The sequence below is a fragment of the Coffea arabica genome, chromosome 8e (genome assembly GCF_036785885.1).
Source record: "Coffea arabica cultivar ET-39 chromosome 8e, Coffea Arabica ET-39 HiFi, whole genome shotgun sequence".
NCBI classification, from domain to species: Eukaryota; Viridiplantae; Streptophyta; class Magnoliopsida; order Gentianales; family Rubiaceae; genus Coffea; species Coffea arabica.
Genome location: NC_092324.1, coordinates 50,157,509 through 50,182,871, shown reverse-complemented (window position 1 = coordinate 50,182,871; position 25,363 = coordinate 50,157,509). Strand labels below are relative to the sequence as shown.

Sequence of the window (25,363 nt, the reverse complement as noted above, 5' to 3'; positions counted from 1 at the left end):
CAAATTCCCACCCACTTCCATCTCTCTATCAAGTAACCAAAAAAAAAAATGTTATGAATATGTATTAATGAAGGTTTTCTTTTCAGTACTACTGATTATTCTAACACTTGCTAAGTTCATGCAGCTTCACATTGTTTACTTGGGAGACCTGCCTCCTCATGATCGAGGGAAAGCATCAGTTATTTCTGGACACCACTCAATTCTGAGAAATGTGCTTGGAAGGTTTTTAATGCACTTTTTTGATACTGCTTCTAATACTAACTACAAACCAACAATAGAAAGTAGAATTAGTAGTTTTATTCTTTCTCGTGGATAAGCAACGAGAAGAAAATGAGGAAAAAATTGCCGGGGTAGTATGACAAAACTGGATTGTTCATTTGTTAGCATGCTTTGCTGAATAAGTGTGCAAGGAGAAATAGAGGTAATGCATGAAAAGACCTTGTGTGTGTGTGTTTTAGGAAGGGATTAGTGACTCAGTTACTAGTTTCTTGGACAAGTAATTCCTGCTGTTTCCGAAATCATTAGTTAGTATTAGTTATTGTTTTACCCTTAATTTCTCGTAACTATCCTCCTGCATTGTATTTAAGAAACAAGAGTTGAATTCTTAGTCACTACATTGATCCTTCTTATTCTTTTGCTCAACTTCAGTGCTTCATTTGCCTAGCAGTCAATAGTTCATAGTTACTGCAGAAGTTTCAATGGATTTGCTGCAATGTTAACCGCAGCAGAAGCTGTGACAATTTGAAGTAAGAAATCATTTGTAGATTGCCCCAGAAAGATATTGAAAAAAAAAAAGCTTTGAGTTTATCCCTTTGGTGCAGAGATGAAAGGAGTGACCTCGGTTTTCCCAAACCGAATTTCCCACCTGCAAACTACAAGTTCTTGGGATTTCATGGGTCTTAGCACTGACAAGATCCAGGATGGACCTTCTTATGAAGCAGACGTGATCGTTGGAGTTGTGGACTCTGGTAAATGAACTTCTCACTCCTGTATCAATTGTTCATTCCTTCTCAATTCTTCAGTTTGAGCTTATTTATCAGGATAATTAGTTGTACTTTTGATCTGCTTCGCTTTTAGGCATCTGGCCCGAACATGAAAGCTTCGACGATGCAAATCTTGGCCCTCCACCAGCTAAATGGAAGGGAACTTGCAAAGCTACTAATTTCACATGCAACAGGTAACCATTTTTATATATGGAGACATCATAATAGGTTCATGTACTAGCAAAATTTTTCAGATTCTTCTTCTTTTTTTTTTTTAAAAAAATGTGGCCGATTAATATAAGTCATATTGGTAATGCAGGAAGATCATTGGGGCTCGTTATTATAAAAGCGACAAAACATACCATAAAACAGATATCACACCACCAAGAGATACAATGGGACATGGTACTCATGTTTCCTCGACTATTGCAGGTCGAAGGATTAAGGGAGCAAGCTATTTCGGTCTTGCAGAGGGTGTTGCAAGAGGTGAAGTCCCCAATGCCAGAATTGCGGTGTACAAAGTCTCCTGGCACGAAGGATCTTCTGAGACAGATATCCTCAAAGCTTCTGATAATGCAACTGCTGATGGTGTTGATATTATATCAGTTTCAATAGCAGCTAGTGATCCATATGACTACTTTGAAAGCGCCATTGCAATTGGGTCTTTTCATGCTATGAAACATGGGCATTTTAGCCTTCAAATGCAGGAGGAAACTCTGGTCCTCTTCCTGTATCTCTCTCCAACTACTAACCATGGTCGCTGACGGTTGCTGCTAGCACTATTGACCGCAAATTCATCACCCCAGTAGTCTTGGGTAATGAACTAGTTCTCAATGTAAAAATCAATATGAGATTTTTGGGTTGTGACGAAGGGAATTAAGATTTTTTTTCTTCCTAACTTTGGTGCACCAATAATGCAGGGACTTGCCATCAATAACTTCGACATCACAGGAAATGGGACATGTACATACCCATTAATCTGGGGCGGAGATGCACCCAACTCTAGTGGTGGTTATGGTCCATATGATGCAGGTTATTGCTTACCTGGTGCATTGAATGCTGCGAAAGTGAAAGGAAAGATTGTCTTCTGCAGTGTTCCCCCTTCAACTACTAACATTCTGGTTCCTACTGCTGGGTACCATCATCGCGCATTCCACAGGATATGACGTTGCCTACAATTACCCATTTCCAGCTTTAGCGATCAGCGCAGAAGATGGTGTCGAAGTTTTGGATTATATCAAAAACAGAGAGTACGAAATTAGCATACTTCTATATTTTCTAAATACCATCTTGACTTAAATTCTGATCTTGGATCCAAACATTACTTAAAATGCATGCAGAAGTCCAGTTGCAAGTATCATGGTTGCTGAAACCAGCTTTAAGGACATCTCGGCTCCAATTGTGGCTTCTTTCTCTTCAAGAGGACCAAACCCCATCTCTGCAGACATTCTCAAAGTGATGCATTATGTGTCTCTATTCATAGCACAATTTTGTATTCAGTAGTCCAACATATGCTATGTTTCATTTATTCATTGATACTACTTACTACCAGCCTGACATCACCGCCCCAGGGATGGACATCCTCGCTGCCTGGTCTCCAATCGCACCACCTACTCCCTATGCCAGTGACACAAGAAGTCTCATGTACAATGTAATCTCTGGGACATCCATGGCGACCCCTCATGCTAGCGCTGCAGCTGCTTATGTCAAGGCTGCTCACCCCGATTGGTCCCCTGCTGCCATCAAATCTGCCCTCATGACCACTTCTTTCGATGTGGATCCAAGGAAGCATCCCGATCTTGAATTTTCATATGGTGCTGGTCACATCAACCCTACACGTGCAATCAAGCAGGGACTAATTTTTGCTGCTGACGAGGAAGATTATGTGAAGTTCCTATGCAAACACAACATCGACAATCTCAGACAGATCACTGGAGAAAATAGCACTTGTAAAGGTATAACTCCCGGAAGAGGCTGGGATCTCAACTATCCTACCATGGCATTGTACCTTGGTGATGGACAGGAAATCAATGCCGTTTTCACCAGAACAGTGACCAATGTTGGCAAACCATCAACCTACCATGCTGCCCTACGCTTACTGCAGTCAAGCATATATAATGCTACGGTGAAACCATCCACCCTTACATTCTCTTCTGTTGGGGGGAAAAATCCTTCACCGTTAGAGTCACTGGACCGAAGATTACGCAGCAGCCAATCACGTCAGGTGCTGTGGTTTGGGCAGATGGTGTTCATCAGGTGAAGATGCCTCTGGCGGTGTACAACTACAGACCTGGTGCTCCTTATGATGATGGACGAGGGGCCTGGACGGTTGTCAGAGACAACCGTCCCAGGCAGTTGACGGCCTGGATGAAGCTAAAAAATTTTGTGCGGCTCAGATCACGTTTTGTAACTCGATTTTCACGCCGTGTGGGACCCACAAAAATGGTGTTTTATTTTACTCGCTGTTGTTCAATTGTTACACCTTGTACAGATGATGTTACATCATGTACACATGGTATTACACCTTCCGGAGCGGTTGTTCTGACAACCGCTCCAGCCCCGCGTCCTATGATGATGCCTGATCACGAAGACTCCAGCAGTAATTTCCCTGCATTGCAGAAAAAAAAAGGATTAATATTGCATGCCGTGGCTGAGAATCTCCTTAAAGGAGTGGAGCAATGATTTGGCTGGGATCTGTTCTCCGCAAAACAAAAATAGTTGTTGTCTGCTAAGTGTCTTCCTGTATTTAATTTAATCATCCACTCTCAAATTTTCTTTTCCTTTCTTCTGACAGCAGAAAGCAAATGGTTCTGCTGTTATCATAATGAGACGGGCTATGATCTTATAAGTGAAAAAAGGTTAAAAAACATGGGAGAAAAATGTTATTAGAGCATAATTAACTACACCCCTTTGACAGCAACACTACAGTATTGAGATATCAACAGCAAAAGAGAAGGGCAAACAGTGATGTCAATCTATTATTTAGTCCGACGAGTCACTGATTTTAGGATCCTCTATCATTAGTTGGATCATTTGTTCTGCTATCTTTGTGGACTGAGCAGATTAGTTTTACAAATTTAATTCTTCTACAGTTCTCAGATTTGTACGACTTTTCTTCCCTCAGTAATTTTGCAAAGTTCTTTCGCTCTCAGCAAGGACGTCAACTGCAGAGCAAGTGCAGGACTAAACAAGAACCTGTTTTCCCGTCCTTGTAACCAAGGGATTTTGCTACATGACTCCGTGTTTGCAACGTCCTACTTTTGCATTCGCCATCATTTGGTTCATTGATTCTGCATGTGTCAGTTACGCAGGATGAAACTTGGCCAGAATCAAAGGTTGACTGCAGATAAATAGCAAAAACATTTGCCACTCCAGCAGTGATAAAACTATACTCTAGGATCCTCAAAATCAGCTTCTTGTTAACATTCGATGAAGCACAATAATGAAGTAGCAAACCTGTATCTTGCATGTCTACTTTTCCTAACATAATCATCACAGAACGGAAGAATTCCGAATTGTGTATAGTGTAAAGCTCAAAACATTGAAACTGATTTATTCATCATGGAGAAAATACAAATGCAACAACATATTGGGTACAGAGAAGGGCTAATCATACATGCCTGTTTAGGAAGAGCAACCATATAATGGAGAGATCATCTTGAACCTCCCTGAAAGAAAAAATATTGGACAACAAACTTCATATCTCTAAGTTTCAAGCAGCGGTCTTTTGATTTGGCTTGAACACGTACTTTAAGAGGGATTCCTTAATGGATAAGAGTTCAGGAAATTCATTTTTTAGTTTTGTCGCATCGAGCTCATTATTGCTCCGTGGGGCAACTATCACCTTTGCTTGCTCGTCAAGGGTAAAATTCTTCCATGTAAACTTTGGGTCAATATATTCTTTGTACATCTCCAGGATTTCATTGTGGCTGACAACTCCAGGATTTGTGAAGTTCCATATGCCGGTGAGGTCCCTTTTTGCCATTTCAATCGAAATGGGAAGGAGTTCATCCAAGATTGTCATCGAGTTTGGTATATTTACCACCTTCTCATATCTAGTGATCTTGGTAATGAAATTACGAGGATTGGCCAAATCAGATGAGATGGGCATCCGTACACGCAATGTGCAGACATTCTCATAGTTCTTAAGCAAATCTTCAACCTGCCAAAAAAGAAACGGCGATAAGGATTCACTATCAGAATTGTTAGTGAATTGTTAAATGTCATTATTCTTTCAAATATATCCCCTTTTCATTGAAAATTTTCATTTTAGGACTTAAAAAATAGAATTGCATACTCCATCATGAATTAAAATGACAACAAAAAAATTCTGCTATAGGCCAGCTTGAACACCAGCTATCAGGAATACAACCACTGAACCAGTTTGGAAATAAATAAAATCAAACTTGTTGACAGTTTGAGACCACCTTAAAGAACAAGTTTCAGAAGAAGGCCACCAATTTCAACCCAAAGCAAGAGCATTTGGTGACCAGTACTCAACATATAATATGAATAAACATCTAAAAGTTCATGTAAACGTGCAGCTAACGTGTCTATAATTGAGATACTCTAATGTTTGGTCATGAGGAGACTCAGTTCACTCTCCTAAAACTTCATGAACCACATAAATTTTTCTTCAAATTAGAGAATTCATCCCATTAGCTTCAACTCGGGCAAATTGCATTTAACAAATGAATCGGTTTAATGACTGGGAAAACACCACAGTATGAGTTCTCATCTAAATTTCCCCATCAAGTATCTTTGACTTACCTTTTCTCCTCTTTTTTCTTTCTTTAAGTAATTATGCTACCATGGGCGAATTTCAAGCAGCTCTAGATTTAGAATTGCAGAATTCTCCAATTTGATCGTTTTTGCTTTTGGTTCACATAATTCTCCCTACTTCAAACAAATGACCTAAACAGAGACTTTATTCCCAAATAGACCATTTACTCTTCAGCTTATCTACAGAATCTTGGTAAAAGAAAACCAAAATCACTACAAGATCCACCCTCCAAGATTCCAGATCCAACAATAATATAATATATACGCACACCCCACCCTAGAAATCCATGCCCAAAATTCTGCAGTAGTCTAATGCAGTGGCCCATGAGAAAAAGGTCAAATTCCAAAATTTTTAAATATCTGCATCCAAAATACTCCATAAATGCTCATCTTCAGTTGACAACCATTCAGCCTAACCAGTATCTAATGATACAGATTAATAATATCCCATATTAAGAAAAGAAAACACCCAAATAACAACTTGAGCTCAGTTAATCACAATTTCCAAAAAAAAAAAAACATAAATTATTAGAATTTCATATAGGAAACCAAAAATGAATGAAAAGATAAAAGGAAAGAGAACCCACCATGGCTTTGGTCTTGGAATAGAAAGATCCAATAAAGTTGGGAGTATCCTCCTCCTTGAATCCAACACCCGACCCGAGTAGATGAGCCGCATCATACTCAAAAATGCAGCCGGTAGCATAATTAATCAAGATCAAACCTTTCTCCCTGCACACGTCAGCCAACGTCAGCGTGCCGACAACGTTGGTCCGGATGGTCTCAACTTTGTGGGACTCGCACCAGTCGACGTTGGGACGACCCGTGACGCCGGCGGCATTGAAGACATGGGTCGGGTTAACACTAGCAATATCGGATTCCAATGATTCCCGGCTCTCGAGCCGACCTGACCCATATGTGTAATTGATCCCTTGAGCTTCGCATAGCTTTCCCAGCAAGCCGCCTATCCAGCCAGTTCTGCCGTAGATCAGAAACTTGAGGGGCTTGGTTTCAGCTGAGCCGTTAGCTGGGAAACCCATGTCTGAAAAGCTCGGAATAAAAATCTGAGCTTTGTTTTAAGCTGAGAAGGAGGACGGAATCCAAATGAGACTGTGGTATATACACAGACAGCAAGTACCGCTTACCTTTATAAAGTGACGTTTATTTTTTATTTTCTCTTTTGGGTAATATCTTTTGGTTTTTTTTTTATTTGTGGGACGAGAGAGGTTTTTTAGAATACATTTGGATCTATTGTGTGTTTTAATGTGACTTGAGCAAAGATATGCATATAAATATGCCTTCGACAATAAATTCTTGTTACGTGGTTTAATAATTTAAGTTTTTAAAATTATTTAAAGATTAATACTATCTATTTTTACACATTCAACAATTACTCACTCATAAAAACGGTACGTAAAAGTTGTTGTAAAATTCCACGCTTGTATAATGCATCTATGTCACCAAATAAAATACGAAATTTGCTCTGTAATTTTCTCGAAAAGAAGCAATAATTCTTAGAAAATTGCGTACAATTCAATAGACATTTTTGACGCTATGATTATTCTGTCTCAAAAGTATTTCCAATGCAATTCAATAGAAATTTTCGAACCTCTACATTTCAATTTTACGGCTGCCCGATCATAATTTTTTTACAAATTAACTTTTTGTAATTTAAAAATAATTTTAGAATCTTTTTATTCTTTTACCAAAATTTTATTTTCAAGTGGGAATTATTTGTGGCTGTTTAGTACAGTACATGGAGGTGGGGGAGGCAATTTGTGACTGTGCATGGTAGTTGTGCAACGCTTGGACAGGCGAGGGAACACACGGACGTGTGGCTGCCGAAATAATGGGCGATTATAGGGAGGGGCACATCTCAGGCCTTTTAATATGCTTTTATTTTTTTAATGGTAAATTAGATCTTAAAAATACTTTAATTCCAGATAGATCAGCAACAAAAATCCAGATCCCAATGGAGGTAGCATCTTTATATGGTACTACTAGTACTTATTTCTCATTGAGCATTTCAAGTTCAACACTCCCTCTCAATCTCAAAGGGAGTTTTTTTTTTTTTTTTTTAAAAAAAGAATAAGTACTTATTAACGCATCTGAATCACATTCAAACCTATCCTGTGAATACATGCATTATCAATTATTACCTTCTTTTATATTTATTTACTTTTTTTATTTAATTTTTACTTTTCATAAATTCAACATTTGAACTGGCACGCTAACACGAATATGAGCACTCGTTAGGCAACCAAACATTACATTAAACTCCAAATATTCAATTGTCATATATTATACTTGTTACCAAGGTGTAAATAATTAGTGCAGGATCAATGCGTATGGTAGATCCAGAAAATGGTATTCTATAAGGGAGCATGTGGAAGTGAATGCAGTTGTACGTTTTCTATTAGATCATTGTTGATTATACAATTCACAAAGCTGCCAAGTGAGGGTACCGAGAGGCCATTGGGCCTTTGGTCCAGTGGTCATCCCAAGCCTTCTTAGGCTTGGTGGTGCGGGAGGTCAAGGGTTCGAACCTTGCCTCCCACAAAATTTGTCACAATATGTGACGGTCTTCATTGACCAGTTTCGATGGAGTTTCTACTCACATCGAGTCCCCTCCCCTTCCCCTCTAGAATAGGCTAGTTTAGGTTATAGGAATTCTATCGTGTCGACAAAAAAAAAACAAAAAAAAGAGGGTACCGAGAGAATTGAGGTTGTGGATCGATGTGGGTAGTGGGGTTTCAACATGAATTTTGGATCTCGATCGCAACACTAAAACACAGTACATTAATTTTATCTAGGGAAAGTAGTTTGTCAATTGCATCTGGTGATGAGTCGTTTAAGCGAAAAGCCTGAACAGGTTCGTTTGTCAATTGCATCAATCCTGACAATATACCGTAAAATTAAATGAGCGTTTAAATGAGTCAATACCTTCGCTTGTATCGCAAGTAACTACTTGAAATTTTAGTTTGTTTATGTATAATAATAATATGTATGATAAAAATTAATCTGGCTTATTATATGCATGATATAAGTTGGTGGAAAATCTCCAATGAACCTCGTCTAAATGTGTATTGCCATGTTAGCATGTCTAGCCTCAGAGCTATATATGCTTGGTGAGATAGAGTGCTATACTATACATGACCAAAATTCCACAGGACATGCATTGGAAAAAAAAAAATGCAGAACGAATAGGTTCTGGTAAACCAGAAGATTTTTACAGAATTCTTTTCCCTCAGAAGAAATTTTTGACTTAAAAAGAAAACCGCAGACTAAAATTATCTGCAAAAATTACAAAAGATGACAATCATCGAAGATTACAGCTGATTAAATCTATACTAAAAAACCCCCCCAACATCTGCCAAGCACCCATCTATAAGAAAGGGAGAAAAGGAAGAGAAGAAGAAGATCTAAGGAGGGATTCATTATAGCCAAAAATGTCTACTCATCTGAAACTGCTCCAAAGCCAGAGAACTAATACGACTACGCTGATGGAGTTAGAACTTGAGGGATGCATTTGATCAGATGGTAAGATTTTCTTGAATGGCAACAAATGTTCCTACTATGTTTCCACCCATGTCCGGGAATGTTTCACAACCTCGAAGAGGCGTAACTTTCCCCATAGCATCCACCCCAACAGGATACTTGAGAAGGTGACCCCTCATGTCAGTTACTTCTTCAGATGCATATTGAGACCAATTCAGCTCACCTAGTGCTCTTACACGTCTAACACATTCAAGGCTTTCTGGTCGCTCAAAGCATCTCTCCAGAAACCCAATGTGCTCTGCCCACAGCGACATTCTGTAGCCAAATATCTGCATTCAAATATGCAAAAGAATTTTGTTTAAAACATACATTTAGCATCTAGCGAAGCTTATCAATATCTAGGCCCCGAAGATAAATAATTGCCTTGTATGATCCATTAGAAATGTGATATTTAAGCTTAGATCAGTACTCAAAAGAAGCCCCTATCTCCAACCAATGAATTCAAAATCATGATCATATAGCATCAGTTTCAGACATGATTTGAGAATTAGTTAGACCTCAAAGTATGTACCTGTCCACGCGGTCTGGTGTGTTTCCTTGCCAATGTATTATAAGGTTGATATGCACCCATTGCAATTTCAGTGTCTCTAGTACCTTCCAAAGAGCGCTGGTTAATGTTTGCAGATCCAAGGATTACATACTCATCATCAACTATCATCCCTTTTGAGTGGACATAAGTCATGAACCGGCGGCTCTTCCGACTGCGTACCTGATGTGATATGCGACAGACCAAAAATCAAGAAATAAATTTATTTTGGATGCAACCTAGAAAGTAGTTAAGGTGTGAAGAATATGTACTTGAGGAGTGTTTGCGGCAGCACTGCTCTTGGCATCTGAAATGCCTCCATACCCTTCAGCCTCACGATTTCCAAGGCAAAAGAAATTCAAAAAGTCTTGAGGTTCGCACGTCCTCTCAAGCCCTACTTCAACTAAAGCTTTGTAGATGGTGTCATACATCATTTGCATTGTATTATGCTGGAGAAGAAATGAAAACATCATTCATCTCATTAGATGGAGAACAAGCCATATCATCATTCACATTCAATCACTTTGACTTAGTTGTGATTAACTAAATCAAAATTCTAGAGCAGCTAGAAGAGGATAGAGCTCCAGAGTGATTATTATTGCAATAGCATGTGATTCCAAAAGAAATAAGACTAATAGAAAGAGAATTTATCCACATAAGTGACATGAAAATATTTATAGGCATGCTTCTAGCACTTTTCATAAAGTACCTTGATTAGCATCTTCCAAGCAGCATACCACATACTGGTTAAATCAGAACATGGAGGCACATGGCAAAAACCAACATTGTTTCATTTACTAAAGGCACCTAAACATTATTCTCTCCCCTTGTTGACCAATAAACATGTTCAGATATTACTCAAACAAAAGGTCATCAAACAGAAGATAGAGCTCTAAGACTATCTTTGTGGATCCAAGCCATAAGCACTTTACAAAACTTTTGTCGCTGTTAAGATAATGTGTAAGCATCTGCACTAAAACTTGAGTTCCTTTTACTTGACTATCTTGCAATTAGAAGTTATGTATAAACACCCCCCCAACCCCCCAAAAAAACATCCATGCATATGAAATGGATAGAAAACGAAAGGAGGGTTTGGGGTAATTATCTTGGCCAAACACGAGTGGCTATGTGCAATCAAGAGAAACTGGGGAAGTAAATGTAGTTGATAATTCTTTTAGTCGGTTTACATCTATGCTTGCATGCGCACTGTGATAATCAAATTTTAATGAGATCAAGAACCAGCTACTGAAGTAATGCTTGGTTCACAAGATTAAAGAAGCACATGTAGACTAATGAAAGTTCTGAATGTAAGGGGCAATCAACATAGTATAGACCAATAGAATAATGAGTTAATACAAGCATACTTAGGAAATAAGTAGTTGTATTGCAAAACTTAACAAGTGCCGTCATAGCCATGGAAATTTTAGGAGGAGGACGTTCAAAACTTGTGCAGATGTCAGCAATAAAAAAACAGCAAGAGATATCAATGCAATAGCAGAAATCACAATGCTACACACTGATATTATAAACCAATTGTTCCCTTTGACTACCATGGCATAGAGTCCTAAATCGCGGGATAAATGGTATATAACATAATGCTAAAAATGACATGTTCCATCTGACAACAACGAACTGAACAGGATAAAAATAGTTGGAATCTACCTGCCAAAATAAAATTCTCTGAGTTGCAGTACTAGTAGGAGCACCTTCTGGCCACATGGGGAGAACAATATATGCTGAAAACCTCTCATGTGCTCTAATTTTATTTGCAATTTTGAGTGCAATTTCCATCGGAATCAAATTGTTTGCACCTGCAGGTAGAAAAAATCTCATAATTAGTCCCAGAATATCTCTAGCTTTTTCAAGGCCTATCAGAATTTAGATGACCAAAGTAAGTTTAAGGTCCCATTGTCACCACCGGAAGCATAGCTTGCACAAGATATTATACTTCTTTTTACCTCCTTACACATCTATGAACTATCATAAGCAACAGGATTGCAATTGGAATTGAGGGCTTGAATGCATCTATAGAACACTTTAAAATTCTGATGTATATGAAACTGAATTGTGATAATTTGTATCTACTCTATATAGTTTTACAGTGCAAGTACAAAAAAATTGCTGCCAAAAGACTATAAATATAGCAATAGTGATTTTCCATCAGCAATACAATCTAAGAATCCTTACCTAGATCTTTATAGTTATTCCAATTGTAGGATGACCCAAGGAAGTACTGATTCTCGATGTAAATGAAATGTTGGGCAGCACGGATTGCCTTTACATATGCAGTATGTATACTCATGTCTATGAGAACATTCTTCCCACACAAGAGGTTCTGTCATCATTCAGTGAAAAAAATTTCTCAATCGTGGAAGAGAGCGTGGATTCACAGCCTTGAGAATCGGGTAAGAGCTAAAAGTTGCCTCACCTTGTCTGTAGCATCTTTTGGATCTTTTGGAAAGCCTTTAACAGAGCTTGAATCGATTGAACGAAAAACCTACATAAGAAAGTAATTGTATAATTAAATAGCCAAAACAAAAATGTGAACAACTAATTCAGAACTGCAATCATCTTATACCTGCACATGCCAAGCCTCTGGATTATCATCATGTTGAATGGACACATCATGTATTCCTAATATTTCAGGAATCCTTTCAAGCTTGAGCAGTGAATCATCAAATGACGATTTCATTTTCTGAAGCCCATGACGCTTTGAAGCCCTCAACCAGCGCTCTTCAAAGTTGGTTAAGATATCGTAAGCAGCTGGGCCATCAATTCGACAATGCAAATCATGCCATGCTTCTCTGGGACACCCTGCTGTAGAACCCTGTAAAGCATATAAGAACAGGAAAAGAGAAAAATTAAGTACATTTTGTCTCCGTTGCAGAAACTTAGCTCCATGCTGCAGAACCAATGTTCAGGGATTATTTTGACCAGACTTACCAGTTTAAACTTTATCAGTATAATCACATTGAATCCTGAGTAATTGTTTAGAAAGTTGTCTTCGCTAGTAATTTCTTTAGTATAATTGCATAAGCTTTTATTCATAAAAAGTTAAGCATCTCTACAAAGCATAGCAATTTTAAATACAATTCCCAAATATCAGAATGAAGCAGTAAATTGCAAACAATATTCAGGAGACCAAACAGTAATTGAAGAACTTGACCCATCAAATTTCACTAATGTGCCTGGATGGTTCACTAAAATATGTGAATCTAACACTACTAAATTTGAGATGCACTAAAATATGTGAATCTAACACCACTAAATCTGAGGGTGTCATTATGTCGTATGCTTATCAAAACAGGAAAGAGGAAGAAGGCAATATCATAGGTCAGATAATCAAATAGTACTTAACAAAATCAGGGATTACCGTATAATTAGGATTATGATAGTCCTCTTTGTGTACAGTCTGCAAAGTTCGAAAAATGGGGTGTTCTGGAGTATCATATCTCCCTGTGGTTAAGTCAAGTCCTCCAATAAACGCTATGATTTTTCTCTTATAGTTACCTGCATCAGCATCTACAATTACACTCTTCTGATGGTGAGTGTAGATTGTTCCCACCTCCTGATAAAAACCAAAATAAGTCTAATGTTAAAACTGAAAAGTTAAATTGTGTAATAGCAAATGGAAAAGGAAGGATGGTGTAGACAGTGATGGCTAATCCAGAAGCATTAATAGATACATAGTTAGAGACTTAGAGCTTGATAAAGAATCATGATAGGACCAAAAAGAATGTATCAATTGCTTGGGTAAGAAAATTTTCATTTGAATCCATATGACTATACCAAAATGCATACATTCTTTCCTATTCTTTACCCGATTAACACTGTAGACCTGCAACAAAAGTTTTATGCTATTGCTGTTATAGATAGAGGCAGTTCTTCGTTTCATACAGTAGATTTAGGTCTGGGAAATATATAATGATGTAAAAGAATATATATGTATATATCAATAAACCTTTTTTTTGGCCCAGCTATGCCCTTTTCCAGCAGAACGGGGACAGAGCAGAACTTGAACTGAAGAATGCTTAAAGAATCTACGAGTCTCCTCATCACTGGTACCCATGACCCCCTCCTGAAAATCAGCAATAATGAAAACTATTACATAGCTAATTCTAACTGCAAAGGAATGCAAAAGCTAAAATTTAGCTACAACACTGCAGGATGAATAAAGCAGCAGAGATAATAACATCTTTCACTACCAATTCATTACGTGTCCTCAAGCCAAAAGATAAGGTTTGATCTATACAAAACAATACCGTACTTCCAATGAGAAATATTAGTAGATACTGCTAGCATTGCCTATGGGACATAGACCTCCCTATCAATACCAAAGAACTCCTCAAATCAAAGTATGTTGCGAAAGCAGGCAATGTTAGGACTTAGGAAAATGGTGTGAGGAAATTCTATTAGGCATCTATGACGGGTTAGAAGATGAAATGAAGTTATCAGGCTAAAGCTCTAGGGAAAAAATAAAAGCCATTAACCCCACCCAAACATTTTTCAAAAGATGTAACATAATCACCACTACATGAATTAAGCCATTTCCGCTTTCTTTCTGATCTAAAAAATAATATCCAAAGTTGCAACCTCTTTCTGGTTGTTTACTCTATGAACTAATCAATTTACATCCTAGTTTATATTTATAAATGCACTTTTAAGTGGTTCAGACATATGCCAAGTGCTAATTTCTTTAAGGTTGAGAACATAACAAAAGAAAGGTAAGGGGAAACAAACCAGAAATTCTGGACTAAATGCGTAAGAAGAAGTGATATGATTTCTTACAGTTTTAAAGCCCAAAATGCTCCTGGAAGTGGGATCATCCCAAACTAGAAGCAAGACTCTTACACCTTCCTGAGACTTTTCTTTTAGAAGGTCTCCCAGAATACTTTTCGTTGGGTTGCCAGTATCTCGAACAAGTGAAACTAGGTGGTTGACAGACCATCCAGTGATGTAGACCAGACGTTGAGCCTGACTTATGGCATTGAAGATGTCATGCCAGCAACGTCCATGCTGGTACTGCAAACCATTATCAAGCATTGAACTTGGAAGGCTACCTTCATGTACATGAGCATCTTGATAAAGCTGAACATTTCCGCCCCTCCTAAGGGGAAAATAAGTACCAGGGACACCCTGATAAGGACCTGATCCAACTCCACCATGATAAAGAGGCACTTTCTCCATTGGGGTGTACTGAATTGATAAAGTCAAGACTGCTCCTTGTTTACATGATTTTCCACTAGCATTAAGAACTGGAAATGTACCCTCAACTTTTGCACCAGAGAATATTTGTTCCACTGGAATCCCAACTGCCCCCATGATTTGCGACCCTACAACATCATCATCTTTAACAACAAAATGCACTTCTGCTGCATGATGTGCAACAGGGACATAAAAGTGCTGCATCCAAACAGGGTTCTCACTATTTCTAATCACAAAAGTTCTACCAATAACTGCATTAGAGATTGAAATTGTTACATAAGGATCACTTGTATTCCCTTTCGATGAACTTCCTTCAGTTTTGCCTCCCAGTTTAAACCTATCAATAAAATTTTTATGAAACTGATCCAAGTTTGGAAGATTCTTGGCATCTTTCACCCAAATATCCAAATTCCCATGCAACAGTAACACCTTCAATGACCCCTGAGAGGTCTTGAACGGCACAACTTGTACGCCCTGCCCGTGCCCTGAGATATCATCAGACAATGAATCAGAATGAGTAAAATGAGACATTTTAGCACTTTCCCAACGGCACCACCGGAAGGTAAATGTAACCAAACTTCAAAAGTTCAAATTTTGACCAATGCTGACATCAACAATGCTTACTGACTACTATCTTCTGATCATCTGAAATCACCCAAAAATAAAAGTCAACTGTGACTTAAATTTCTGAAATATCAGCAATAATCTGTCAAAAATAGAAAAGGGGTGCTTACTTGATCGAGGTATCAAATTCCTTCTTGAATGATTATCAGTATCGAAAAATGAACACCTGGTCTAATCAAGGTTCTGCATTATATCGCAATTGGGATGGTAAATATGAAACCGATCCTCACAAGTTGTCTCTTTTATAGACAGAGACAACGTGTGAGGATTGTTTCAGAAAATGGCAATGTGGGTTCTGTTTGAAAGTGAAGAAAGAATTGAGGATTGGGTAAAAGTCTTGTGCAGATGTGAATTGGAAGAAGAAGAAAAATCAAGAAAGAAGACGGCTTTGACGTTGAACAAGTAAGCAGAAGAAAGGTCCACATTGGTGAAACAGCCTCCATGTGTAATTAAAAAATCAAACGAGTGGAAGGATCTCAATTCTCAGGTGGAGATATTAATGGTAAACAACCTCCTAAACGAAAACAAGAAAAGCCACAAAGATTGCAATCGGTTCTTTGCCGTTAATTTTAATGAATTGGGCTCAAATTTAATCTGCTTATTAAAGTCCCATATTAAAAATTGTCAACATTCATTTTTCTAGTTTTTTTGTTTCTTTTGGCACAAATAGAGAGTTATAGACGGGAAATGGAAGCGGGCAAAAAGATTCTGAAGACTTGTTGGTAAGGAGTGAGGACCGGGGAGGAAAGACCGAGGAGAAAATTTCAAAACAGACTGCTGGGAAGTAAATCCCAAAGTCTTTCTAAATTCTAACTCGTGGATAGGGTAAACGGAATTACCAAAGTCCTTTTTTCGTCAGTATAAAAAGTTGCTATCAGAAGGCAACTTTGGATTTAGGAAGATGATGAAAGACGGTCCTCAAATTAAGAATAAGAAAATGGGTTGAAATTGCAGCTTGCGCACCCCAAAAAACTATTCACTACAATTAAGTAAATTCTTGCAAATTGGATCAGATTTTATGTGGCCGGTGGCTGGTAAGAAGATCCTTACAGCCCTTGTTTTCAATGTCCACCAAATGCCTTTTTTTTTTTTTTTTCAAATCAAGAAAGGCATCAAATTATGTTTTTTTTTTCTTTTCGTTCGATTTAATAAAAGCCTTATTCTTTTTCAATTATAAAAAATTTGACACAGCTCTCTCTCTCTCTCTCTCTCCCTCTCTCTCATCCATCCGTTGAGTAGATAGAACTATTATTAGCTTTGACCTGAAGGGCAATTTGGCATCTTAATTTCTTGATATTGAAAAAAAATAATAGAAAGTGTTGAAAGGGTCTCTTTACCACTCACTGGTTGGATGAAATCTACTCCAATTTATTGAAATCTAGTTAACTGCAGTAGATTGCAAAATGTTAGAAATTGAAGTTAGTATATCACGTAAATTGAAATGCGGTCTAAGAATAGTTAAAGAGTGCAATGTGAGCAATAACTTTGTCAAGTTAAAAATAAAGATTGTTGAGACGTCTCTAAAGTAATCGTCCAGTTAACGTGAATAAAGACAATCGTCAAGTTAAGAATAAAGAATTGAAATGATTTAAATTGATCGTGTAAAGTTGGCATTTGAAAAGCAAAATTAGAAGTAAGATTATTCATTTTCCACTTCCTCTCCATTTCGTAATACAATTTTTAACAAACCCGTCCCTCCATTTCTAGGAAACCAGTTCTAACTTGATCTTTTTAAGTGTCGAGGTATTAAGGAATAATAAAATATAGACTTTTATCTTCTTTTTTTTTTTTTTGTATGTGAGAGGTTTTAAACTCGTGATCCCGTGCTCACAATCCCTCCCACTATATTACCCATTCCAATCCAACCCTCACCTCTAATAAAATACATACTTACCTACGTGGTTAACATCATAAAGACTAGGTGCAATGCATTAATGAGCTATTGACCAAACATAAAATGAAATAAGTTATTCATAGGAAAGTAGTGAACATGCTATTTAATTATACTGATGTGGAGAAAGATTTAACTACAAGGTATGTGGATAAAAAAGTTCTACCACTGGTCTGTGCTTAATTTTTTACCGATTCATATGTGTTAAAAGCCCCGAGTTTAGAAGTTATCTTGCTTTCAATGCAAGTTTTCGTCAATTAAGATAAAGAAGAAGATCAGCATAATCTACCCTTTGTAGCTCCATATTTGTGATCGAACGAATTACGACATATACTGAAATTAAGTTATAATAACTTTAAGTAATGTTGCATATTTATATCACATTTCCAACAATCAAATATAATCGTCATGCAAGTTTCTGTCAGAAAGTTAAACTTATATACACACATTTATTTCCAGCATCAATTTATGCTGGAAAAGAATTTTGGGCCAAAGACTGCATTATTTACCTGCGTTAGCAGGGGGAACGGTGGAATTTAAGAAACGAAAATGAGAAAGGAGAATTTAAATTCATGGCCTGTAATTCTTGGAATCTTAATCATAAAAAAAAAAAAAAAAAAAAGACCCTCTTCTTCACAGCTTCCAGATTTTATTTTGCTTCAATTTATTTTGATATAAAGTTCACTTTTCTGTTACTACCATATAAGTGATTTAATCCCATAGCTAGTCGTCATAACCATTTATATCCTAATCACCTTCACACGATTTCGACTTACTTGTTTATGACGCTTTGGGCTGATAATAAGACATCATTTGGTGATAATCCACTATCGATTGCCATTAGAGTATTTTAGTATCCTAAACTATGCAAGAAATATTAAATTAGAAACTACAGGTTGGTATTGTTTAAAGGTGGTTGGTCTGTTTATTTTTAATAAGGTGTACAATGTTGAATGACTTCAAGATACCAGCCAAAGATTGATTTTGTTTGAATATTCTTGCCAGGCTGGTCTTCAATCAGACTGTGACACCAATGAACTTCATGCTAATGCTATTATATTCCTATCAGGTCAAATAATCTTTTCCGGTAATGATGCACGCAAACAAACGGGATTCTGTTTATTAAAAAAATTTCATCTAGAGCGACCGTGGAAACCAAGGAGAAAAAATGCTAATCATGAAGCTGAAGTTTATAATTATGAGAAGGGGAAGAACTCTGCAGACATTTTGTTCCCCCCCCCCCCTTTTTTTTCTTTTGCTGGTCCTTGTGCATTGATTGCATTGCATGAGTGTCAAACTTTATTTCTACTTTTGGAACAGATGAAATTGCTTGCTATACCCATCACACGAATTCCAGAATTACAAAAGAAATCTGTTAGACAGTTTTTCTTAATTCCCAGCAATCTAAAGTCATGTATGTGCGGCACCATGTTAAAGCTATTATACACTCTCACCTGATGTATGACTTCTCTATCTACCAGTTTCTTAGTTTTTGCACAAGTTGTTGTCCGGACCTCTGGCTTAGTAGTGATCTAATATCAGCATGGATCTAAATGCATCGCTTGTTTCCCAGTCAAAATGTATCTATCTCTTGCGCTTGGACTTCAGGGACGTAACAGATTGAGAGCTGCTGTGCCAATTGCGCTTCCTCTGGTTGATGAACCAATTGTTAATTTGCTTGAGCTGCAACCCTGTCTCTTCTACAAGTTTTGCCTTGTCATCTTCCTGTAATGCAAAGAGAGCATGCTTATTTTACATCACTAAGCATGAGGCAGCACTGAATAGTCTCTATCAAGTTCTATTTGATTGGGATTATTGGTTTTAACTTAGCTTTTCCTGTATATACAACCCGTGACTAGAAGTAGATACAAGCTACTAATTGTGTTCCTGAATGCAAAAGCAAGAATAGAGTTGGGAGGGGATCACTGATTTCTGAAAGAAGCTCTCTTTCCACCCAACCTCCTCATGCCTTTTTGAAATCAAAGTCCAAGAAAGGGCAGCATAGACTTGCATCTTGATCACATATAAAGTTCTGAGAAACATTGGACACTCCTATCTAAGTTTCCATCATACCACCTCTTAAATCACAGGCATGCCCATAGTTGGAAGGCCCCTAAAGTACTCATATTTGGTTAATTTGAAATAGTTCCTACTGTAATTAAACCAAGAAAACCAAAGTTCTGTAGATTCTACCTAAGCCCATAAAATTTTGTAATATAATTAATCCCTAGGCTCCTGGATTAGAAACAGAAAAGGAGGAACAATTCGATACTCTTAGACTCTTTCAACTGCATATGGTTAAGGAATTCAAGAACAAGGTTTAACGAAAACTAATCTCCATGCTAAAACTTTGACCTAGCTCCTAGATGAAGTATTGGAGAGTTTATTTGATTCATGGTACATAATAGTATAGTCTCCACTTTGATTCCTTGGTGTGGATTAATCAGCCCCAATCAGTTTGCTAGGGCAATATTAAGTAAACAGATGTCTGGATTTAGCTTATTGTATATTCGTCAGATTGGACTTACAGTTGGGTAAGGCCACTTTGAGTGTTGCTGCCACCAATTCTTCAGCACCGACGTAGTGTCACCTGGTAATTTTCCAGCCCTCCTTTTTCTTAATATTTCCTCTCTTACATCCTCAATTCTTGATCTGAATCCCTGCAAAGTTGTGGATGTACTTAATGCAACGACTGCAATTTCACACTGATGCAAGCTTTTGCCAACAAGAAATCAGAATATAGAAGACAGATACAATTGAAGATTTCCATGTGATGGAGTCTCTTTAGGCAATGCAAAAGTCTCTGGTAGTGTTCCACAGTTCTGGTTAATTTTCCAGGTCAATCACAAAGATAGTTGTTGAGGTTAGGGACAGTTCCCAAAATTCACCTGTTTCAACTCAAGCTTTAGCTCCTGGCGAACTCTCTCCATCAGAGACCTTTCTGATTCTGTTGGAAGAAGGGGGCCAAATCCCATCATGTCATGTCCATCAGCTCCTGATTGATCTAACGAGAAATCCATCTGCAGCTCATCCTCATCATCTGACATCGTTGCACCACTTCCTTCACCAATACTTATGCCTGAGGTTACACAGAAAGATTATCAGTCAAACAATTAAAGAACTTACCTGCTTGCAATTGGGAAAGTCGTGACATGCCATCTTCTATTTCCTATTCTTTTACGTTAAACTTCCACTCATCAAATAATTGGCAAACAACTTGTATATTCATCAATCTCGCTAGCAATATTATGGAACCATAAAGCTTCCCCATTGCATGCATCTATATTCAAGATGGTAGTCTTAGTCTATACCTGTCCTGATGTTCATGTCTGATGCTGACAAACAAAGACCATTATCAAACTATGGACTCTTGCATGACCATATGATGCTAGAAGTTTGTTATTGATTCTTTTATTACTTTTGAAATTAAAGATATCATGACCAAAAGCAACTTTAATTAGTATTTAATTATATTTCTATATTTCAGCATTAACCATCAAGAATTTGTTCCACTGGCATAAATTACAAGCCTGGAAGCTTAATGTCCATCCAGACCAGGCCCGTATATAGCACGCGTGATCAGTTTTTGAGTTAGAAAAAACCAAGTCTAGTTGTATCCAACCAAAACTAGTTTTCATTTAAATGCGGATTCTTGTTGATTTCGAACGAAACACCTTTGCTTTGCAGCCCATTAAGCAGTTTCCCTCTGCTCTGCCCCCAGTAACTGGATGGCCACATTGTCTACGAAACGCTTTCTAATTTGAACACATACCTTTTCCTTTCTCTTGTATTTTCTTTCACAAATACTCAAGTTCATAACTTTCTGATTGTCCAAACAAAAACCATTTACAATTGCTAGGTTCCCCAGGTTCATTGCAAGAAAATTAAAATAATGATGAAAGCTTTCTCTAAAACCTTTAAAAAAAAAAAAAGAAAAAAAAAGCCAACCAGTTTGGCAAAGTTTTTTCCAGGGGCCATTTTGGCTACATGTGTCCTTCATTGTTAAAAGAAAGGCAAGGAGAGTTAAACCCCCGACTTCTGAATGTATCAAGGGGCAAAAGAAAGACACAAGGGAACCTACTTTTACTGCTGCAAGGATTCAGCGTAATACCAATAGAGATTGAAACCTTAAGAGTTCACCGAAGAAGTATCTAAATATATCAAGTGGGATTACTAATAATCAAAACATCAAAACGGATTGAAGATCTACAAGAATGGCATGCTTTATGATTCAACGAACTTCTTTAAAAAAAAAAAAAAAGACAAAGCAAAATGATTCCATGAGTTTCTAATTAACTTTTCAAGGATATAACCCTCTAAAAAGTCCTGTACAGATACAAACATCATTGGAAATTGACTGGTCCAGAATGTGACCTTTATGATAGTGATTAATCCTTGACATGCATGTGTCTCGAGAGCTCTAGACAGCGAGAGGATTTAGTAGCATCATCCATGTTGACAAAATTTATAAACTAGTGATTTGTGACTAGATATAATGCACTCCTTTCTCACTGCTTCACCTTTTGTTTTATTCTTCCATTGTGTTAATAAAGATCTTTCTTGATATGAATGGTCCTTTCGTTATAGACTGAAGCTTTTAGATTGAACTATGCTTGGAAAATTGAATAATTCTTTTCGTTGACATTGACAATCATGAAATATATCTTATTAGTTTTTTTGCCTCAAATTTCTCCGATGGAAAATGTACCCTACACAAGTAAATATGGCTTGTTTCCACTCATTTCTCAGGGCGGCTGCAGCCAGTCTTATTTATGTTTGGCAAGAAGAAATGAAAAATATAAGCTGTAACTGGAGGTTCGTATGACAGCACCAAAAAAATTTATATAGAAACCTTCTATCTCTACTAAAATATATTAAGAATACTTATTTTAATAAAAACGAAACTGATTTTAGTAGGATCATTTATGTGCAGAGTTCCGATTAAACAGTACCAACTACCACAAGAAGAAAGTAAAAATATTTTGAAGAATTTGTAAATATTAAACCACTTGAATTCTTCTGGATAAATTATTGAATGCTTAAACTAATTTGAATTATGAAAAAAGAAGAAGAAGAAGAAGAAGGGCTGTTATCTTTCTCATTTCTTGAAGTTCATGTTCCGAACAACTCGAAAAAATATATTTAGGTATGCCTTAAGAATAATTTACCTAAACCTAACGATGAACCTAAAGAAAGCATGGAGTTGCATGGTGCAATGCAACACATAAATCACTACCAATAGAGCTATGTAGATCTAGCGAGAAATTACTTATTTCTGATGCCACTAGTATAGGTGAGACAAAGGAAAAAATATTAAGGGGCAAAACCAATTAAGTGTTTGCATTTCAATCAGGAAAAATAAGGAAATATAATAAAAGTGAGTACTCCTTTGAGTATATCAAATTTTATACCAACCCTTTCACTTACAAATTTGTTAGGTAGATAAACATGCAACGAAAACAGTCCTCTCACTTTAAAGTCCAAAGTTTCTCCATTTCTTAAGAAATTGATGCACTAAAAAGTATGACTATCTACCCGCACTATACACAAGCATGCACCACAGATCAAGAAAGTCAGTAGAGAAGGATTTAGTTCAGAAGTTTTAGTAGTAGTCAAAACTTAAACTGATACCATATATATTGAAGTCAATCAAAACCAAAACCAAAAAGAAGAAAAAAAAATGATTATCAATTTGATCCTCTAGTCATTGTATATCGTATGGATAGGTTTCCAAATTGGGGAGTAAACACACAAGGCAAGAAATGTAGAAGACCTAACCATTCCTTTCAAATGCAGCCCCTCATCGGTTGGTGCCTTGATGGTGGTATATTGGACCTATCGGTTGTTGCCACCCTTGCTGTTATGCTTACTTGTTACAAAGACAACCAACTAAATCCCTTCCTAACCTAACTTTAATCTAAAAATTTAGAGAGGTCCCCACCCCACCCACCTTTAGTTGTACCTTCAAAATAAACTTGCTAGAAGTCTAAGAACCCCAAATTGAACTTTCTTATCCCTTCTGCCCACCAAACTCATCATCAAACCAATAATCTCAAAATCAAAAGATCAGCACATCCCATCACCATCCCCCAAAAAACAAAACTACAGCAGCATTATTGATTCAAGAAATCACAAGAGGAAAGATTAAAGAAAACAGCTGATATATATATATATATATATCAAAGTCCAATAATCCATGCAACAAAAACTGGCCTTGATGAGTAAAATTGTACGGATAATCATTTATGGTAGCGTATTCTCATATTATGCTGCACAAAAGAAGATTAACTATTATTGCTTCTGCTTTACCCGTCAGAGCTTGTAAGTTCTGCTCAATTTCACGGCAGGCCATGACTGCTTCAACTGCATGGACTCTGACATGTTGTTGAAGCTGCTCTTTAAAGGAGCACAAAACTAACAAGTACTGCCCCTGTTGCATTTAAGGAACAATGAAAAGAACCCATAACTATTTCAACTTTTTTAGGATGAAATACATTAAAAAAAAAGACGAGTTGTTTTTTCCACAAGATTTTATTGAAAATGAAAAACACATAAAATCCAGAAGAAAAAAAAAGAAACAGAAGAACATGTAATACTGTCCTTGTTGAATCTAATCACCCAAACCATTCCTATTTCATTCTTTTCAGCTGAAATGCATAGAAAGGAAAGGAAGAGAAGATTTTTGTTACTGAAATAAAAAAGGAACAAAGAATTTTTTTTTTTTTTTTGATAAAAGAAAACCCTGGTACTATCTTTGTCGCGTTGGTCACCAAAACCGATTATCATTTTAAGCCTTCAAAGATGAAATGCGTCATAAAGAAAAGATTTTTATTACAAAAACCCCAAAAAAGATCACAACTTTATTGAGAAGCAGGAAAAAGCCAGAGACCTACCAAGAAATTATCAAGGTCTTGCCTTTCATGGGGAGATAAGCAGTGGGAAAGATGCTGCTGAGAAGCATAAGATCTTAAAATATGGTGAGATTGAGAAAGCTGAGCATCAATAAGAGGCAAGTGATCAATAGGAGTTGCTACACGAAGACATGCTACATGGGCTGAAAGCAGCTGTTCATACAAAGGATGAGTAGCAATCTCAGCCTTAAGTTGTCTATTTTGATAATCACCAGCTGGGATTGCCACTGAAACATCACCCAAACCACCTAGTCCTCCGCTTCCACTCCCAGCCATCATGCCTAAACCCTGTTCCTGCATCTTTTTCCACCCGAAGAAATGTTCTTTTCTTTTCTCTTCTCTTTATGTATGCTGTCACATACACAACTTTGAAGTCATGAGAAAGAGCATCATGAGGAAAAAGGGTTTCTGATGAAAGTAAAAAAGATGGAAAAAGTGGGGTTGAGTTTTAGGACCACAAAGGAGGACGAGAGTTCAGATAAAAAAAGGAAAAAGGGAGAGGGGGGAGGGGGACAGAGTTATGCTGTTATTGGTAGTAGAGAAGTCCTAAAATTGGGATCTGATACACAAAACTTTCTGCACCTGTGCTGTAGTGTAGAGTTGCAGATTTTAACAGATACAGAGAAAAAGAAAGATGCTATCCCTATTTTAGACTGTAGCAACAGATGAGAGAGATGGATTCATGGATGGATAGAGGGCCGGTGTTATCATGTTATCAACTTCTGATTGCTTCTGTTTCTGTTTTTTTTTTTTTTTTGAGTTGTTTGAAAAGAAAAGGGTTCAGAGTTGAGAGGGACGGAGGGAAGGAGAGGGAAAGAGAGGGAAGGGAGAAGTCACTTGGAGCTGTAGAATCATTACCATATAAGGGAAGAAGGAGGAGAGA

At 37.2% G+C, this 25,363-nt stretch overlaps 3 protein-coding genes and 2 pseudogenes across 5 annotated transcripts; 2 read left to right on the top strand and 3 right to left on the bottom strand.

Annotated features, from left to right (window-relative positions):
- The first annotated feature begins 823 nt into the window (after nt 1-823).
- LOC113703647 (cucumisin-like) lies at nt 824-1,863 on the top strand (annotated as a pseudogene).
- On the bottom strand, nt 1,295-6,944 carry LOC113703646 (bifunctional dTDP-4-dehydrorhamnose 3,5-epimerase/dTDP-4-dehydrorhamnose reductase-like). Of its 3 annotated transcripts, XR_011819843.1 has the most exons (5): nt 6,353-6,944; nt 4,604-5,145; nt 2,992-3,591; nt 2,251-2,877; nt 1,295-2,155 (listed from the first exon to the last, which is right to left on the bottom strand). XR_011819843.1 is itself a non-coding variant. In XM_027225081.2 (2 exons), the coding sequence occupies exons 1-2, from the start codon at nt 6,803-6,805 to the stop codon at nt 4,696-4,698; spliced, it is 903 nt and encodes a 300-aa protein (XP_027080882.1). In that variant the 5' UTR covers nt 6,806-6,944; the 3' UTR covers nt 4,511-4,695. The 3 variants fall into 3 exon arrangements, 1 of the variants encoding a protein (XP_027080882.1); XR_011819842.1 differs by having other exon boundaries at nt 1,295-2,877; XM_027225081.2 differs by lacking the exons at nt 1,295-2,155; nt 2,251-2,877; nt 2,992-3,591 and having other exon boundaries at nt 4,511-5,145.
- On the top strand, nt 2,500-3,669 carry LOC113704994 (subtilisin-like protease SBT4.3; annotated as a pseudogene).
- Nucleotides 6,945-8,918: 1,974 nt separating the features above from the next.
- On the bottom strand, nt 8,919-16,643 carry LOC113702821 (phospholipase D beta 1). The gene is made up of 11 exons (XM_027223965.2): nt 15,789-16,643; nt 14,638-15,699; nt 13,811-13,927; nt 13,223-13,417; nt 12,428-12,676; nt 12,278-12,346; nt 12,037-12,184; nt 11,512-11,660; nt 10,122-10,298; nt 9,835-10,032; nt 8,919-9,592 (listed from the first exon to the last, which is right to left on the bottom strand). Exons 2-11 carry the CDS (start codon nt 15,583-15,585, stop codon nt 9,299-9,301), a joined length of 2,544 nt encoding a protein of 847 aa, XP_027079766.1. The 5' UTR covers nt 15,586-15,699; nt 15,789-16,643; the 3' UTR covers nt 8,919-9,298.
- A 2,235-nt stretch (nt 16,644-18,878) lies between these two features.
- LOC113704333 (homeobox protein knotted-1-like 7) lies at nt 18,879-24,921 on the bottom strand. The gene is made up of 5 exons (XM_027226175.2): nt 24,463-24,921; nt 23,879-23,999; nt 20,458-20,648; nt 20,098-20,229; nt 18,879-19,294 (listed from the first exon to the last, which is right to left on the bottom strand). Exons 1-5 carry the CDS (start codon nt 24,778-24,780, stop codon nt 19,154-19,156), a joined length of 903 nt encoding a protein of 300 aa, XP_027081976.1. The 5' UTR covers nt 24,781-24,921; the 3' UTR covers nt 18,879-19,153.
- Between the last annotated feature and the right edge of the window lie 442 nt (nt 24,922-25,363).